Below are 19,739 nucleotides of genomic sequence, written 5' to 3'. Positions count from 1 at the left end.
ACTTGACCGAAACTGGCTTTCTTCATGCCAAGAATTCTGGGGTGAGGTTGAACTCTTTGTATTCAGTTGCCCCTGTTGAGTTTTTCTGTTCTTTATTTCATATGCCACCCGCCAGGGTTTTTTGGTTTATATTAAGTATCACATTTCTGAGTCATAAAAGAACTTAAAGTTTTTGCTTAAAAGAAACAACGATGATATGGTATTTTCATTCATTTTGCTATTTTTAAAGGTGTATACTAGGATACTTTTAAGTGTCCCGTGGTGGACATGATCCAAAGTCCAGTTTCTATTACAATCATTTCAGAAAATGTATGGTTTTCAAGAAGACAAACATGCAGTAAGGTTTGTGAGTAGCAGGGGAGTAATATTTTACACCCACTGGGAAGCAGAGTTGTTTCTTACTACACCAAATACAAGAGTAGAATGATGTGACTATTGGCGATAGAAGTTAGATGATTTCAGCAGTTTGTGAAGGACGGATGAATTACTCATGCGGATCTTCCTTTGTAAACCATTTTTTTGTGTGTTTTATGTCCTCTAAAAGTTTGGGCAAATGGCCCTTGTTGAGTTTTTAGGTTCAGATTTATCTTTTAGGTAATCAGAACAAAACTAACATTTTGAGAAGCTGCTACATGCCAGGTGCCTTCTGCTATGCTACCTAATTTAGTCCCCATACGTAGGTCACATGGCCCCCATTTTCACAGATAATGAAACTTAGTCAAAGTTCATTCTCTTTCTGTGCCGCCTCTCCTCCTGACTCCCACGCCTTTCTCAGCTGATCTCTTAATTCTATCTTGAGATCGAGCTGGTCTTTAGAACATGGGAGATGTCAGTGACATGAGCTCTGAGGCCTTCATGATCCCCCAAAGCCTGAGGTTTATTGTTTTTAATGTCACATCCTAACTATTCCCATTGATATCGGAGAGGCCTGCCCGACATCCACTGATCAGCAATAAAATTTTCCTTAATCTGTTTTTGTAGGAGCTCCTTTAGACTTTTGTGGTAAAGCTATCAACTTAGTTTATAATCATTTTTAGTCATGGTGGTTCCAAGAGAAAGATTCTCACCACAGCCAAATAAGCATGATGCCCAGTGAAGTTTCATGTTTCTGCCTCTGGTTATAGCATTCCTTGTACTCTAGCCGTCAACCTTTGCACAAAGAATTTTGTGGGGGGAAGGAAAGGTTAAAGTCCATGACTTTCACATTCCAGGAGGATATTTCCAACACTAAACAACTTTACTTCTGTGCTTGTTTCCAGAAAAGAAACTCTCAGCTTCATTTTTATGTTTCTGGGGCCAAAAGCAGTATGCAAGTAGAATACAAAGTAATAACTGGACAGAGTTTTTAAAAAGACCAAACATCAGATAAGACTAAAAGAAATAGTAGATAAATGAGTTCATTCTCAGTGGAACTCCCTTCAGTTTGTTTTCCTGTGTTGCCGAACTGACTCACGAAACCAAAGTCTAGAAGCCCACAGGGCCTTACCTTAAGCTGATTAAAATCATAATACCTTACATTTCTGCAGAGCTTTATGGTTTTCAGAACATGTTCATTTTTGCTATAATTATCCTATATCATCTATTCTAACTTATTACATATTATTTTTCTCCAAGAAATAAACTAGAGGATTGTGGTTTATATTCCAGGAATCATCCCTGTTGTACCTCAGGGAGCTGAATACAATCAATAGTATAACTACTCTTTTCTTTAAAAACCTTCTCGGTCCTAGTAGCAGTGAGCACACCCAGTACTTGGATCTTGGTTTCACACCTTTCTCCACTAAAAGGAACCAGGGCTCCTCTAAACAGTCACTGCGTATGCTTTTTGACAATTGGGAAAATCAATCAAGCTAGTGTTGAACAATGACTGTTTATGTAGCTTTCTTACTTTTAAACATCAGCTGTACCTCTGCCGACAGGACTTCCTGCTCCTTGCCTGCTGTCATGTTCAGACTGTACAAATAACACCAAAAGTAAAGCCCCATGCTAAGCACATTTGGCCTATTAGGTTAGTAATCAGGTTATTAAAAAATAAGTAAATAAAAGTATCAATGCTCATTACCTAAAGACACTGCATCAACAAGACATCAATCTTTTCAAGCAGACAGGATATTTTGAGTCCATTTAATACTTGTGTCATCCTGTCAATGAGAGCTGTCTCAAAGTGGGATGAATTTGCCTTGTGACAAAGTGGGTTTCCCATCATTCCAACTGTCTGGGAAGAAGGGCTTCAGGAAGCTAATCAGTACCAGGTCCCTTCGGTAACTCTGGAATCGAAACACTAGCTTGACTGATTTTCCCAATTGTCAAAAAGCATACGCAGTGACTTCAAGAGAAAAGGCAATTTCCATTGGTTTATGGCGCTCAGAATTGGTTGTAGTTATTACTTGCAGTTTTAAAACATGCAGTTAACATTTAATCGTGTCATCTGGTTAATCCCTAAATGTTGCCACGTACGGCACAAAGCTGGCAGGCCTAACACCATATGAGGATAATAAACATGTCAGACAAGCAAAAAAAAGACATGCACGCAGTCTTTGGGTGGTTATTCCTGAGTTTGTTTGTTTTTTAAATATGCCTCTTTGCTCTTTGTTTTTTAATTAAGTGGGATTTTCAAGGGAGGGATGAACAGAGGACAGGTTCTGCCTGACTTAGCCAACATCTGTCCCCTCTGGGCGTGTATGCCCTATGGCATACAAGTGCCCACCCCGGAGTGTATTTTACATTTGTGACTTGTGAGGCAGCCCCTCGGATATATTAAATATTAAAAGATAAGATGATTTAAAACTACTAGCATGCCAAGCAGAACTGTGCTGTTCGAGGTAAATCGGATGACTTTGGATGGGCTGCTCAAATGTTTAGAAATAGAAATCATCTTTATTTTGCTCTTGTTCTCGGGCCTGTCCTGTTGTCCTCTGCCTCCTTACTCTGCTTTGGTTTGGTTTTTTCCTAGCACATAGTTACTTCCCGACACAATGTAACCTGTATTATTTCATGTATTGGTTTGTGGTCTGTGCCCTCCAAGAAGCTGTCTGCCCCGTGCCAGGAGGGGCACTGTTCTGAGCACTGCCATATTGCCAGCGCCTGCAATAGGCAGTCAGGAAACATAAAGATGAAAATATACTTACCAGGTGGAATATTTCTTGTGCCATGAAAAACTGGTGATTATCAGAAGAGGTCAGGCTTTTATTCACCTTGTCTGAGAAGTTTTATATCACATAAATACTTCTAAGGGTTTTGGGGGCCCAAATATTTTTGCAAAGCTCTTTTCTAATGTAAAAAATATATACAGTGAACGTGTTCTGTTTTGTCACGTGCTTGTTCACTCTGACTTCGTGGCATTGTGTCTGCCCGGCCGTCGGGATGTCCAGTTTGCCTTGGTCCTCCCGCCACCTGTCCTGGCTTCCCCCACCTGCCACGCCCACACCGGGACCCCGGCTTTGCTGGCCTCAATCCGATTCTGGTCCCAGAGCTTCATCAGCAGGTAGAAGGGAGCCAGGGCTCCGCAGTGAACGCCGTCCATTTCGCCACCCAACGTGTTTTGTGTTCTTGGTGGAGCTTTTCCTCTAAACAGCACCTATATTTATGACACTGTATGTAACCAGTGTTCTACAAGGTAGAATAAAATAGATCATTCCTTGTATTCTAGAATTCCTGTAATGCAAGACCAAGTCAGTGTGGTGAATGAATAGTTATTTAAGAAACAGGCATTAAAGTGGAAAATGCTTTCTCTACTATGGGAGGTCAGAGATAAATTCTGCAACTTGATTGATGGCAGTAAGTAGCGGGCTCTGTTAAAGGAGGTGAGGCAACTCTTGGGGCTTCCTTAAAGTAGGACCAACTCTAAACTCTCCCTGGGGTCAAGTGGTCCCGGAGGCCTTGGCCTTCAACACCACCTCTCTCTGACATCTCTTCCTCCTGCCAGCCACCTTGTGTGTGTTGGTTTCCAGGACCATTTGCTTTTAACCACACCACCTTTGCCCAAGACTGAAGGAGCTCTGCTGAATTCTGTCTTTGGTCAAAACCTAACACTTCAATATCCTTAGGTTAGTGACCGGTAGATAATGTGATAGAATAAAAAAGGCATTGTTAGTTGTTGATGATGTTAATTCATTTAAGCTTAGTGAATGTTTATTGAACACTGCTAACCAGGCACTTCAGGGACACAGAAATAAGCAGGAATAATGTAGAGATCCCACATCTATGTGAGAGGTTCCTGTCAGATTTACAAAAGGGAGTCCCTCTGGGAGGTGGAATTGCGGAAAGGTGCCCACTCGGGGGCTTGCAACCTGCACCGGAACACAGGCTGGGGGCCTGCAGGGTTCCTGGGTTTCAGCCACTCCTGCCCCCAGCCAGCCACCTTTGTACTGGGCACAGACTAGACAAGCAGGTGAGGCAGTCCGGAAGGGGGTATGCTGACGGTATAGACCTAAGTAAACATGACAGGATGCTGAGCCTCGGGAAAGCTCTCTACATACCTGTTATGTTAATGGGCACCACATCTGGGACTCTGCAGCCTGATTTCCCCAGATGCTCTAACCAAAATATACCCAGTCTAATCCCAGAGACAGGTAGCTTTTGGTAACAATCAGAGGCACCCACCCTTGGAAGAGCCACTCAGATGCTCTTTGCTTATAAAAATACAAGGTATTTCAATGATACAGATAAACAAAAGAGAAAAGATGTGGGTGGAATGCCTTTATGGAAAGAGCAGCAATTTTTTTTTTAACTTCTAAATAAATAGCCTTTGGAGCACTGAGAATAAGTAATCTGTGATCAAACACACCAAAAAGATAACTGCATACTACCGTAGTAGAAACTGAGGAGCATTTTGTATAATTTTTACAGTGTAGGGTAATAGAAACTACATGGTGTATTGATTTCTTTACACCAGTAAAAGGAAGTCAGCCTTTACCAGGAAATGACAGATCTTTTTCTTCTGTAAAACTTAACCTGGAAGTATCTACTATCCTTGGATTTTTTTTTTTCCTATTTCATTGTCAATGTTCCACTGACTAAATTCAACAACATAATTTTTGCTAGCAAAGAGGATGAAAAGCCTATGGAGAAGTAACTTTTAAACAGAATTTTAACTTTTTTTTTTCAGAATTTTCACTTTTAACCTACATTATGTATAAAATGTATACACATACACACACACACATATATATACATATATATATATATATATATATATATATATATATATATATATATGGCACTTTTCATTTCAGTACAATGCCTTGCTTGCGAGTGAGTATTGATTATCAAACAACTGGCCAGAAGGGGTGGGTAGAGAACCCCTTTAGACGAAAGGCCATGGCACTGTGTGTTCACTGGTGCTCAGAGTAGAGCACTTCTTACTAAACCCTGGGTATCACAAGTTCCTCCCCAAATGATTTCAGATAGTCAGCGTGCAGGAAGGAGATTTGCTTTGCAGAAAAGGTCATGGGTCAATGACATAATGGAAGTCACAATGAAAGTGTGTTAGATGCGGACACAGACAGTATCTGTAAGGCATCTAACGTTAATCTGCAATGTGGCCTTATCCCCACTTCACACAGAGGGGAAGTAAAGCCTAGAGAAACTGAGTAACTCTGTGTGCCAAGCTTTTAAATGGACTTGTCAGGATTTGACCCAGGCCATCGTATCTTCAAAGCCCTTGGGATGCCCACTGCATCTGCCGGCTCACGACGCTCCTCCCCTGCCCTTGTGGAGCTATAGACTCTTGATACACTTTTTTGTTGCAGTTCACTTTTGGTGAGTGGTGCTCACTTTGATTGTCTTCTCTGAATCCCGGGGAGCTGTCATTTTCTACTTGCCATGTAGATGTGATGGAGCCCTCTGCCATTTGTGTAGTCATCTGAGACAGCGTCTCTGGAGTTTGGCTTTATTTGAGATATGAGCCTTTTTGTTCCCAAGTAAATAACTTGTAGTAGACTCATTCCAGGAAGGACCTAGCAATTCCACTTTTAGATTATATCAACTGTAACTATGTTCTAAAGGAATGCAGATAATATTCTTTCAGCTCTTTTTGATTGCTTAATGGAAATGTTATAAAATCTACTTTAAAGATGGTCATTATAGATGGTGTTCTTAACATGTGGTTACAAATGTGTGCTTTTGGCAGTGGGCTAAAAACAGGTTAGAAAAGCAGATGTCATTTCCCCAAAGCTCTTGATCTAGATTCTTAGCTTGACGCCCCGAGGCATCAAGCTTCGAGTGTGGAGCAAATTAGAAGCCCTAAGTTTCTTAGGCAGGACTGGGTGCCGAGGGACACTGGTGCATTTCCATCTAGCGAGCATACCAATAAAAGACAAAATAATAATAATAGTGGCAGAAATTTAGAGCAGATTTTAGTGGAACAGTTGAAACAGGCATTCGCTAACCAACTCTTGTTTGAAATGCTGCCAGAGAGCATAGAGACAGGAAAATGTCTCTTGGTTTAACTGGATCATTTCCTGAAAGATCGTTTTACAAGATATCTTCCAATGTTTATTTGAGGCTTTTCAACTATCTCTAAGAGAAACTTTTTCCTTTTGATTATTATGTAACGTTACTAATAATGAAACTAGATCAAGGAATGCTCAAGCCAAAACCCAAACTATTAACTTTTACTTAATAGTTCATCTTGACAAAGTTTTTTTTTAAATAGAATAATCCCTTCTTAATCTCAGAGTGTTCACCTCTCAAATAGTTGAATAACATTATCAAGTTCTTTTTCTACCTCATCACACAAGGTAGGGGATGTCAAGTAACACGTGTGTTGTTTTTTAATCTTTCTCCTTACAGAACTAAAGGTATGTTTAGTTTGATTAAGCCGTAGGGTCAGGAGGATGGCTAAACTCCACTTATGTTTTCCCTTCAGTCGGTTTAAAGAAAACAGAGCTTTAAAAAATTCTCAAAATCTTAAATCACACACTCAAAATATTGGAATTCTGGCCCCTTGTTCCCCACTGTCTTCCGTTCCGTGCACATGGTTTTTTCCTTGCTTTTTTCACTTCAGGATAGGAATTTTGTCAAAACACCACAGTGGCCTCACATGCTGATTTTCCTGAGATAACTAGTTGGGTATTGAGCAGTTACGACTAATTTCTACTGCTTTTATATTTCTGGATTTGAGTGGCAGGGCAAGAGTAACAGCAACAGCAACAACAACAAGCATGAGAGCAATATGAGTAACTACTTCTAGAAACATCCGTGCAGTGTGTTTGCTGTCCCAGATGCTGTGCTCAGCTCGCCGCCCTGCTCGGCAGGGTCCTGCGGCTCTTACTGCCCAGGGTTACACCGGAGCAACGGAACCATAACTCACATTCAGGGTGCGCTGGTTATCTCTTAAACTTACTTTTCAGCTTATACCAGGAAGCTTTGGCTTTAGAAAAGGTTGTGTGCATCTTCTGCCATATTTTCCTGCTTGTTCTTTTACAGTGTTTGGCACCTGAGTTGCTTGTCACAAATACACTGATGCTCAAGGAAGATACCGTTGGGTTCCCAAAGCAAGCTCTCCCGGGGACAGATGTTGGCATATGCTAACTAGCATTCATAAGCTATCAACTGGCTTACATGTCCTAAAGTAGTTCTCTAGCAAAATCAGGTTTGTTGAGTGAGAACGTGTGCATGCCCAGCAAGGTGGGGTATTTTACAGCACACTCATTGGCAGCAACCTTCCTGTCTGGCATGGCGTAACAGGAACAAATGAGGAAAGCATGTCATGGAACCGGACTTAGAATTTAGTGGCTCCAGGATTATGACATAGTTTCAGTAATAGAGGTAAATGGCAACTGGGAATAATAGCCAAGTGAATAGAATCCCTAATCTTTGGCTTGTTTGCATATTTACTCAACGTGGCCTCAGAAGTAGCTGAGAGGTTTTTGGAAGAAAGAAATGGAAGAGAAAGGAGCACCTGCGTTCTCAAGGCTCAGACCTCCCTTTTGTAAATGCACTGATTTTTGAAGAGGGTGTGTATGTGTTTAATGTGTGGGTGTGTTTGTTTAAGGAAGACATGGAGCTTCAAAAGGCAAACTGTTTTGTAACCCAGAAATGTAATTGTAAATGGAGTTATTACATCTGACGATGAAGTTAAAATAAACCAATTTGGAAACAGATCACGTATGTGGGGCTCCACTGGCTGGATCAGCTTCTTTCCCGCAGGAAGCTCTGATGCTCTGTGTCAATCCATTCGGCCACCCTGAGACAGAAGCTTCTATTTGACCGGAGACTGATAGTAACCCAGCCTAGGGGGCAGTCGGGTTTTTTCAGTTCAAAGGAAGAAAGGAATTTCACTTTCTGGCTGATACTGTGGTTTTCCCAGGAACTGATTGTAGATAGTGGGAATCCACCTTTAGAAAAAGGTGTGGGTAACCACAGCCTTGTAGCAGAGAAAAACTTCAAAGTGGAGAAGGTGAGCAATAGAGTTGCCCTAGGCTTGGGAGAGACAGATCTGGAATGAGAGTTCTGATCTCGTAAAATTCACTTTAGACTTTTCAAACTGCCAGGCCAGCCTTTGTACTGTAATTCTTCATCAGGCTGAGCTGCGTTTGGCACATATAATTATTTCAGCGCACAAAAATATAGCCATTTACTCTTATGATGGGTTTTTGGAGCTGGTAGTGGTGTTGGGAATACATCGACATGCCTTTTCACTCATTCCTAGATCTGGAGAGAGGATCTGCCTGTCGGCATATCCCCCTTATTCTTACGTTTGCTAACGGAGGCTGGAGGTGGCAGAGCCGGCTTACCATCTGGGCAAAGCAAAGGCTCTATCTTAGTACTTTGGGACCTCTTCTACCTTGTTTTTTAAATTGTGGTAAAGTATATATGATAAAAAATTTACCATTTTAACCATTCTTAAGTATGTGTTTCAGTGGCCTTCACAATGTTGTATATTCACAATTCTGTGTAACCATCACTACTGTCCACTTCCAGAACTTTCCCATCATCCCAGTGATCTCTTCTTGATAAACCTTTTCTCACAGCTTCTAACAAGGGAGAAAAATAGATCGATTTTAGTTGCATCTTTTGTTTCCTTCTTTTAGCAGATAAACAGTTATCTCCTAAAAAGCAGAGGGAAAAAAGTAAAGCAAACGGTGATTCATTAGCTGGGTAATTAGCTTGTGATTGTGAGTTTAATGATCATATCCTAAATACTTAATCATAGACCAGTGTTTGGGAATTCAGCTTGTGCACATAAATAAATAAGTAAATAAACAACCTCATCCTTTTAACTCACTGAACTGGGAAGTAGATTTTCCCTAAACCTTTGGATCTGATTGTTATTGCTATCAGTTATGGAGCATTTTCTGTCTTAAATGTGCTATCTTTTTAAATTCTTATAGCAATCTAGCAAAATAGATGACACTTTGCCAATTTTATGATCTTCAAGCATTATATTACACTCTAACATTTTACCTTCATTCAGATTGCTCTTAGCAGAAGTGAGGTATAGGAAGTCAAGTGACTGGTGTAAGGTCTCTTAAGCAGTTGGTTATCTCAGGTAATTGCTCACCAAACCCTTACTCTAACCATCAGGATACAGTACCTTGTTTAGAGGCATTTCAAGTTTTGCTTAGAAAAGGAAGAATTTATCTTTCCTCTCTATTCCCCCTTGGCAACTCTTCAAAGGAAAACTTTTGTGTAGTCAGAAAAGGAGAATTACATTGAAATTTAAGTTACAAAATGCTATGCCGAACCAGGTAATGTTCTACTCAGCCTAAAATCCTAAACTGCACATTGCCCCTGAGGCTGTTTATCGAACCACTGGTAGTGGTTCATTATGGTAGTGACTCTGACCAGCAGGCTCTGGTCCCAGTAGGGGGTTCCCAGGACATTTCTTTTTGGGAGCCTATAGCTTTTCTTGGTCCACCAGCCTGACCCTTAAATAAATGACACCTGTAGGTCCTAACTATAAACTTGACTGATATAATTTAAACCAAGTACCAGTGTCTGGAAATGTAAGATTATAATTGGCTTTTAGCTTTGGTTTTTAACAGAACTGCTATTTGCCCCTGGCCATCTTGGGCTCTGAACACCGGGCCAGTCCCATAGATGGCAGGCCTACATCCACCTGGCACCCAAATATGCAATACCCAGGCCTCGGCTTTCCTGGACAGCTTTGGACACACATCCAATCCACAAACTTTCGTTGCACCTTTGAAACCCACAAATGTAAGGGCGATTTTTTCCCCTTGATTCAGCAAGGAAAGAACCAGCTTCAGGAGGACCCAAAAACTACTGAGATGATCCCACCCTGCTTCTTAGCAGACCTCCCATCACACTCCTACCACACCTGGCCAAGATGGTGAGGCAGAGGAATACTTGTGTTTCCCCTTTGGCCTGGAAGACCCTCCTTTCTTCCCCAGTGAACTTGGAGAGAGGAAATCTGACATAAAGCTTGCTGTATATCACTTAGACTTTATGAATCTGAGGAAAGAGAGTCATTTAAATGAAAAAAAAAATTACCTGTTCAAGCTCTGGGTCTAGAAAGTTGATCCTTAATCAAACAAAAATATCAGTGTCCCCAGGCGTCACTAAATCCCTTTTAATAACTTGTGAACTGATCTTTTTATCAACTAGGAATCTTCTTGAAAAAAAATAGAACCAAGCCTGGCTTACCAAAGCAGAATGTTTTGGAACAATATGGAGATGGCCACAAAATCAAAGGAAGAAATCCCAGCAGGGCCCAGAAAGAGCAGCTTCTCACATCTTCAGGGTGCTGGTGCCACGATGGGCCCCTGACTCAATCACTCCCTCCTTTGCACCAATTCTGTACCTTATATACACCTTTGTTCTATATTAACATGATGTATTTCTATGGTTTTCTTTCATGGTATTATTTCATTAAGTAATGAACTGGTCAAGAAGAAATAATGTCCTGCTCATATCTGTGTGCCTGGTGTCTTTAGCACACAGTGCTTGGCACACAGGTACCCAGAACATTTTAATTTTTTATAAATGTTTGAACAGACTTTCCGTCTTTTTTTTTTTTTTTTTTTAAGATCTTATTTGAGAGAGAGAGCATGCACGCATGAGCAGGGGGAGCTGCAGGCAGAGGGAGAAGCAGACTCCCTGCTGAGCAGGAAGCCCACTGAGGAGCTGGATCCCAGGACCCTGAGATCATGACCTGACCTGAGCCAAAGGCAGACGCTTAACGACTGAGCCACCCAGGCACCCAGACTTTCTGTCTTAAATGGAGTAGGGCATGGCTGTGGTTCTGTTTACTGCCATGGTGCATGGAGCTCGGCAGTCAGGGAGGGCGTTCTTTCTGAACCTCTTAAAGGAGGGAGCTAAGTCTATAGGGAGTCGACCTCAGCAACATCCAGCACCTCCCCACTATGATTCACCCTACGGTGACTCCATTTTCAGAATTCATGACATTCTTTTCTTTTTTTTAAAGATTTTATTTATTTATTTGACACAGAGAGAGACAGCGAGAGCAGGAACACAAGCAGGGGGAGTGGGAGAGGGAGAAGCAGGCCTCCCGCTGAGCAGGGAGCCCGATGCGGGGCTCGATCCCAGGACTCTGGGATCATGACCTGAGCGGAAGGCAGATGCTTAACAACTGAGCCACCCAGGTGCCCTCAATTCATGACATTCTTGCCGACCACCAACTCCTTTAGTGACTTCCTGGTCTTTTTCCTGGAGAAGGAGCCCCAGCTGGGCCCTCTGGGCTCCTAGTGATGGAGGTCTGATTACAGTTCTCAAGCTCAGAACAGTCAAAATTGCTACATGGAAGAAACCTCTGAGATGTGTTCCGCGCTGTCCTCACAAGAGAGTCAATAATCGAAAAACACAAAGCCCTGTTTCCCAAGGAGTTGCTAGTAAGCAAAATACACTCTGCTTCCTTTTCTAAAATAAAAACCCTGCTGCCACCCCCTGAAGCACGCCTCCCATCTGGGAGACCGACCTCTCAAGCAAGGCCCGTCACGGTGTCGCGCTCCTCCCACAGCTCCGTGCCTTATGGCAGCTTCCCTTCTGGCCTCCTCCTCCGCCCCCAGACTTTCAGACTATTTTCATGACAAATCCACTTGATCCTTTTAGGTGCTTTTCCAGCCAGCTGTGTCCTCTCTCTTGAGGCTTGGTAATCATAACTTTGAACAGCGTCCCAAACAAATCCTACTTTTGTTTCCTAAGATTGTTTCCCATTTCACTTGAGAAACAAATATTTTTTAGTTTAGTTAAATAGAAAACTAATACAATCTTTCTTGCCCCATACTTTTCAAGTTATGGTTGCCCGTGAAGAGAAACTCGATCTCATTTTCCACTTTAATCAGTTTCCACATGTCCATCTGGGCTGTGGTTCTCACACTTCATCAGGGTCACTGACTGCCGAGCCCACTCCCAGTTCCTGATTTGTTAGGCCTGGGGTTCCAGACCCAACATTTGTATTTCTAGCAGGTTCCCAGGTGATACCTATGATGTTCATCAGAGAACTACATTCTTAGAACCAGTAGGTCATATATTTCTATAAAACAGATTCTTAGTCATTTTTATGTATACTATATATACTCTATCTTCCTAATAAATAGTTAAATCATCTTTTTGCCCACCTTCAATTGACTTTAGGCACTCTGGTCCACAGTGAGTGAGTGAGTGAGTGAGTGAGTGAGTGAGTGAAAGAAAAAACCCTGACAGAGATTTTATTTCTAGTTACTTCAGTCACCCTTCTTTGCTTTCACTAAACTTTGGTCACACTCAGCCACAGTTTTATTGGATTGGGCACCCTTGCTTGGTGTTCAGCAATATAGGAAATGGACCCAAAGAAGAGATAGAACTATTCTACTTCTCTTCCAAGGCTCAAAATAATTCTAATGTTTTTAAGTGCCCCAATCATTTCCCGTATTCTCGAGGTGCTTAGTAAAAGGGGCCAGAACAAGAGTCCATTTCTGCCACGTTGTCTTAGAGCTGTAATTAAACTGCCAACCAGGTGCCCTGTCATGTTCTCAAAGAATTGTATTAGTTGCACATCCAGACAGGCACTCAAGAGGTTAAAGAGTTCCTGCCAAGAAGGTGTTGATATTTAAATGATGGCCTGGTTACATTATGTATTACATATCACAGACTAACAGGGCATGAACTTGCAGCTTTGTACACATACACAACTCATCCTGGAGCTGACAAAATCTGTTCTTGGTAAAAGCATAGAAATAGGCATCGTTGGGAGCCCCTTCAACATGTAAGGGCTTCTGTTTGCAAGGGGTTACCACAGATACTTGGAGGCCACCCAGAAAACATCCTAAAGTGCAGAACTCCTAGCTACTTTTCTCTGCCAGTATCATGCCTACAGCTGCAGGGGCAGCCAAGCGTGGCTGAGCATTGTGCCTGGAGAGGAAGAGCCATTTTCCTGGTCCCAGCCTTTTCAGCAGAGTTTACTCCCCACGTTCTCTGTGCTCTACCTCCGGGGATAGTTCAGTAGTTGTGACTGAGGGTGAAGTGTCCTCAGTAGCACCAAAACCCAGCTGCCCATAAAACAGTGGACATTTTGGCTCTGTGTTCAAGGCAGTAAGGGGACAGTTAATAAGTTGGGTCCATATAGCCATGGGTGGCATCAGGAAGCTATCAGACCCTCCCCCAGCCCCCAGAATGTCTCCACACAGGTGGGTTTTGTCATATCCAGGATGCTGATGTTGAAATATGCACCTTTTTAGAATGTGTTGTTTTGCAAAAATCTAGGGCCTGAGGCAGTATAATATATCACAGTGCTCTGGGAGCATGGGCTCTGGCACCTGCCTTCAGGGTTCAACAAAAAAGTAAGAGTTCTGGGAGCATGGGCTCTGGCACCTGCCTTCCAGGGTTCAACAAAAAAAGTAAGAGTTATTGACCTCTCTTCGCTCTGTTTTCTTACTTGTGAGATAGGTTCCTCACAGGTGGGTTTTAGCACAGTGCCTTGGCGCACAGTGAATGCTCAGCAGATAACTGCCGTTATCACTTTATTGTTTGTTTTCCCATAAACCCTTTCTAGACCAGCTGTTGGTGGGGGTCAGGTCCTCCTGCCTGGTATCTATCCCTTCTTTATTTCCAGCTTTGTGCCAATAGGCACCATAAAGAAGAGCACATAGTACGATTTGGAAACCCTTACTGCTTCAAGAGTCAATCTTGGAATCCTTTTGATATCATAATTTATTTTAGTGAGGCCCAGCATAATTGCCCTCGTACTTCAAGGTTATGAAACATGCTAGTTTGAGCAGAGCAGTCGAGACGAAAGTGTCCTGGCTTGTACCAACTTTTATTAGCCCATTTGCCTCTCAGGTAAAATGAGGAGAAAAATAAATTAAATCATCATTCTTCAACTACTCATTATATATTCTCTCTTCCTCTGGGATGAGTAGATGAAACTCAACTACCTCTTTTCCTTTTTATGAACTAATATGTACAATGTCCTAATGCAGTTTTGTCTTTCTTACTTTGCTGTCAACACTTTTTGTAGTTGTGCAATTTCAGTCCTTTTGGCAACATCAGTCTGTCTTCCCTCCCTGCCCCCCCCCCAAGTTAGGTGACTTCCACAGTGAAATATGTTTGTAAATTCCACCCACTTCTGGACCTAACAGCCCCAAGCTGGCTCCCAGGGGCTCCCAAGAAACTGTGGGTCTAATCATCACCCTTTAAGATCAAGACTTGAAGACAAAGGGGACATCTTTGTCAGCTTCTTAAAAAAATCAAAGAGTTCCTGGAATTTTTTTGACCATACACACATATAAAAGCTAATTTCTAACTTGGGGAACTGCCCGAAAACACTGCATTTTTCTTTTAATTCTCTGTGTAGAAGTTAGTTCATGTTGACACTTGCAGAACATTTAAATCTAATTAAAGCAAGGATACCATGACAATATGCCAAGAGAAGTCTTGCGTCAGGATCTATTCTTTATCCCTTTGGGTCTTGATTTCCTCTTTTGGGGGCCTTCATCTTTAGCGGTCACATGATGTACAAAATTACCAAACCATTTACTGCTGACCAGATTTGACTTAAAAATACCAGGAGTGTGTATGTTTTTAAAAGCTTTTGCTGTGGCCACGATTGCCATTCTCTGAGATGCGGGCATGGTTGAGGATGGGGAATTGGAGAGGGACGTGTGCTAGTTAGGTCCATGTCCTGAGAAGGACAGAGCAAGGTCATATTTATATTGGCAGTTTGTCGAGTTAAAATGAACCACTTCAAAGGGGCAGGAGGCCATGCTTAACTGAATAGGTTGGCTCTAAATAGACGGGTTTTACCTTCTGACAATTCCAGGCATTTAATTTTAAACGACCAGTCATTTATTTATAGAATGTTTCACATACTAAAAGGAAGAGAAGGGTGTAACAGGTTAACACATTTGATTGAAAGCCTTGTTTAAATGTTTTCCCTACAGCTGTTCCCTGCATTAAGAAACTTGGCGTGTAGGAAATCCATGAAACCCGATTTATTAATCAGGTTGCTTCTACTTAAGCAATAACCTGCATCTAAAGATCCAATGGGAAACGTGCTACCCTAGCAATTATCAAAGACTCAGCATTTCTATCCTTAGTGATACAGCTGAATCAGAGGAAAGGCCTTCTTTCACCCATAGAGATTATTTTACTGTAAAAAGAAAATCGTGTTTTGCACTTTCATATTGTAAATAAAGACAGAGCAATGACATTGTCTTTCAGTAACTGCTCCTTATTTCTCAGATCATTCCTTTTTCTTTTTTCTTTAAGATTATTTATTTATTTATTTGACAGAGAGAGCGAGAGACAGCGAGAGAGGGAATACAAGCAGGGGGCAGTGGGAGAGGGAGAAGTAGGCTTCCCACAGAGCAGGGAGCCCGATGCGGGGCTCAGTCCCAGGACCCTGGGATCATGACCTGGGCCGAAGGCAGACACTTAACGACTGAGCCACCCAAGCGCCTCTCTCAGATCATTCCTAAATAGGGATAGTAGAATTTGAACTTGAATGAGGATGAAACTATTTTGGTCCACAGTTGAAAACATTACAATATTCTTATTGTTCTCAACTACTCCAGGTCTAGTTAGTGGCTTATGAGTATGTGTTTGGAGCTGCTGTTTTTATGTCCGCCACACAAGCCAGTCCTTGGGCAGTTTCCCACATAGTCGCTCTCACCACTGGGAATGACCATGTCTGTGTGTCCCGTCCTGGGCCCACCTCTAAGCTCTCTGTTCTCACTGCCGACTGAGGCCTGGTAGCCTGTACATGGAGCCACTCCCCTGGCACCTAAATGTGACAAGCTATTGGTTTTCTTCCAGCGCTCTGGCTTGGTTACCTTCCCATCCTGGTCACTCTGGTTCCCAACCTTAGAGTCTTCATGAAACATGTCTCCCAGAGCCTCCTCCAGCCTTCCTCCAGCCCCCCTAGACCACTTCGTGGTCAGTATACATTCTGCCTTTTCCCACCTTGGGACCTTCCTGTGTGGTCCTCTCCACCTGGAGGGCCCTAATTTGAACCCGAATCTTCTCTATCCTTCAAGTTTCTACTCAGATCCCAACCCTCCACAAAGCCTTCTAAATCTCTCATCAGAAGTCATCTTCCACCCTCTCTCCTCCCACCAATTGCTCTTTGTATGCTATTAACACCCACAGTTGACTTTTCCCCAATGTTTTATGTTTAACATTTTCAGACGTTCAGAAAAGTTGAATGACTAGCACAGTAAACACTCATGTATTTGCCATTTAGATTCTACAGTGAACATTTTGTTGTCTTTGTCACACATCCAGCCATCCATTCCTCCATCAGCCCATCAATCCACCATGTATACGTATTATATATATAATATATGTAATTTTTCAAATCACATGTCAGACGGCAGTACATTTTACCCATTTTTATACGCATACTTGTTTACTTTTTTTTCAAGAGTTCAGCTTTTTCTTTTTTAGATAAAATTTATATACAATGAAATGCATAAATCTTTAATGTAGCATTTAATGAATTCTGATGCAGGTATGCGCCTTAGTAACCAGTCACTATCCAGATATAGAACATTACCATCACACCAGAAAGTTGGCTTGTGTCCCTTCTCAGTTGACTGTCATCTCCACTCCCGAAAGCGTCCACTGTTCTGATATTTTTTCACCACAGATTAGTTGGGCCCACTTTTGGACTTCCTATAAATGAAGTCAAACAGGATATACTCTTCTGTGTAAGACTTTTTGAGATTCATCCATGTTCTTGCATATATCAGTGGGTTGTTCCTTTTTTGTTGCTGAGTGATACTCCATTTAACAATTATACCATGTATGTTTATCCGTATCCTGTTGATAGAAACTTGTATCATTTCCAATTTAGGGTTGTAAAGTCCTTTTTTGTTGACATACCTTCATTTCCCTCAGGTAAATACCTAGGAGGAAATTGCTGGGTCATAGGGTAGGTGTGTGCTTAGTTTTATAAGAAACCACTAGATCTTTTTCTAAAGTGGTTGTACCATTTCACCCTTCCATCACTGATGTGTGACAATGCAGGCTGGCCCACAGCCTTGCCTACATTTGGTCTTTGTAATTTTAGCCATTCTGGTGAGTGTGTTGTATCCTTTTGTGGTTTCAGTTTTCTTTTCCCAGATGACAATGATGTTGTATCTTCTCAGTGCCTGTTAGTTGTGTTTATTTGGTTGCCTTCTTTTGTAAAAGATCTACTCAAATCTTTTGTCCATTTTAATTTTTTTTTAATTCTTTTTATGATAAGTTGAAGGAGTCCTTTATATATTTTGTATACCAATCTACTGTGAGATATATATTATGTTGAGTATTTTCTCCCACTCTGTCATTTACCTATTCATTTTCTTCATTGTTTCTTTTAAAGAATAGAAGTTTCTTATTTTGATGAAATCAATATTGCAATTTTTTTCTTTTATGGTTTTTACTTTCTTGTCCAAAGGAACCTTTGCCTACCTTGAAGTCACAAAGGTATTTTCTTCTACATGCTTCATAATTTTAGCTTTTACAGTTATTCATATTGTGATGTAGCTTGTTCGTCTTTGACTGACCTGGCCTGATCCTTTCTACACAGCAAATATATTGAATTGCATTAAAGGTTGAGATTGTAATAAAGGACTCTGGCAATCTTTTAATGTCTCCGTGTTGAAATGAGTTTTATGGGATCCACCCCCAAATTAAATGCCAGTGTATAGAGCCCCGTCCGACCATTTTGAGTTACCATTATCTGCCAAGAATATAGGTCAAGGCAGCAGGTTGATTGCTTGAATATGTGTCTTTGGCTTCTTTGGAGTGAAGAGTAGAGATAGATTTAGCTTTTTACTGAATTGTTAATATGTGCTAGACACGATGCCTCATTGTTTTTCTACTACATCTTCTTGTTTTATCTTGATAGCCACCTTGAATGTTAGATGAGGAAATCTGAGTACCAGAGATGTTAAGTGACTTCCTCATTACTCAATTAGAAAGTTGGAAAGCTAGGAGTTCTCCAAAATAGGAAAATCTGGAGGAAAGCCAGTAACTTGATTCTGATACAAGATTTCCACAAAAGAATAACATTTGATTGATTTTAAAGTGTATGAAACTAGATAATAAAACTTGATAAACAACTAAACATATTAAGTTCTGAACCAGTGCACTCAAAGATAACTAAAAATTCAGCCTAACATCACTCTAAGTATATAGTAATATCTGCAATATAAAAACTCTTGGGACACGAATTTGGTCCTAAATCTCTATGTTAACTGCTGACTAGATAGTAAGAATATATTAAAATCATAAGTAGCCTCAGGGTCCACCCACTGCCCAAGAATTATTTTCACTCATGACTTTTTGTAACGTTTACATAAGCAGGTCATACAAGCTCTCATTTCAGAAAGCCAGAATGTTCCCCTCGTGTATAGTGTCTTTGTCCCTCTTTATTGTCTGCAGGTGGATGTGTTGGCTGATCTTTTCTTTGTTCGCAGGTATGCTTCAGAAGTGTCCTTCTATCGATGACTTTGTAAGTGCCCTTGTTTCCGACTTGGATCTGGACTTCGAAACTTTCCTCATGGATTCTGAATGATGGAAGCACCTTGGCTCTTTTAAATCAAGGTCCTGTAGATATGAACTTTGTTGTAAATGCTACAGCTGTGAACACTCGTTTCTGATTTCAGTATTCACTTCTGTAATAACTTCTGAAAACCCTTAAACTGATGGAACTTGGAATAAATAATTTGTTTTAATTATGCTGGCTTTTAGCCTGTTTGGCAGATTTTTTGAACATATGGAAATCTACTCAGGTAATAAAAACTAGAGCCTAGTGTTGTTAAATTCAAGGTATGGGCACTTCCTTAAGCCAACCAGTCTCCTGTTGAACTTTTCCCCTTGTATCGATCTCTAATTGGTTAAATTAGAGACTTAATTAAAAGCAAACTTATTTTAGTTTGAAACAGTCTTTGGGAGAGTTACACAGTGTAGTTCTTTTGAATGATTACCATTGGAAAATGCACTTGGAGCAAGTATGGTTTCCACAGTACTTACAGTTGACTGCACTGGTTTGCTCTGAGTGCTTAGGCTATACAGATGGACTCAGAACAGAGAGGACTTGAACTTGTGTTTTTCTGGCTTGATTATGAATGTACAAAGATAAGTGCAATTACCAAGTGATGTGCCAAGATCCAGCATAAATGAGGAAAGGGGGATTCAGACCGTGTCTGGCTTCATCCTGAACCCATCTGCTTTACATTCTTGCATATTGTATCACTGTGTGTTAATAATAGAAAAGAAATTCTTCAGTGGGGTTTTCCCACCATCAAAGTCAAGAATTTAATTATAGACTTGAGCTTAAAATGACATCT

General features: G+C 41.2%; 1 protein-coding gene across 1 annotated transcript in view; it reads left to right on the top strand.

Moving 5' to 3' along the window:
* Nucleotides 1–19,132, top strand: part of MIPEP (mitochondrial intermediate peptidase) — a 175,871-nt gene extending 156,739 nt beyond the window's left edge. The window contains exon 19 of the mRNA XM_028107728.2: nucleotides 18,867–19,132. Within this exon, the coding sequence (XP_027963529.1) occupies nucleotides 18,867–18,964 (98 nt within the window). The 3' untranslated portion in view covers nucleotides 18,965–19,132. The remainder of the gene's footprint in view (nucleotides 1–18,866) is intronic.
* Nucleotides 19,133–19,739: the final 607 nt, after the last annotated feature.

The sequence above is a fragment of the Eumetopias jubatus genome, unplaced genomic scaffold, assembly GCF_037043125.1.
Source record: "Eumetopias jubatus isolate StellerSeaLion01/CBP00866 unplaced genomic scaffold, mEumJub1_p1.0 scaffold_3, whole genome shotgun sequence".
Classification (NCBI taxonomy): Eukaryota; Metazoa; Chordata; class Mammalia; order Carnivora; family Otariidae; genus Eumetopias; species Eumetopias jubatus.
This window is presented reverse-complemented; position numbering and strand designations above follow the sequence as displayed.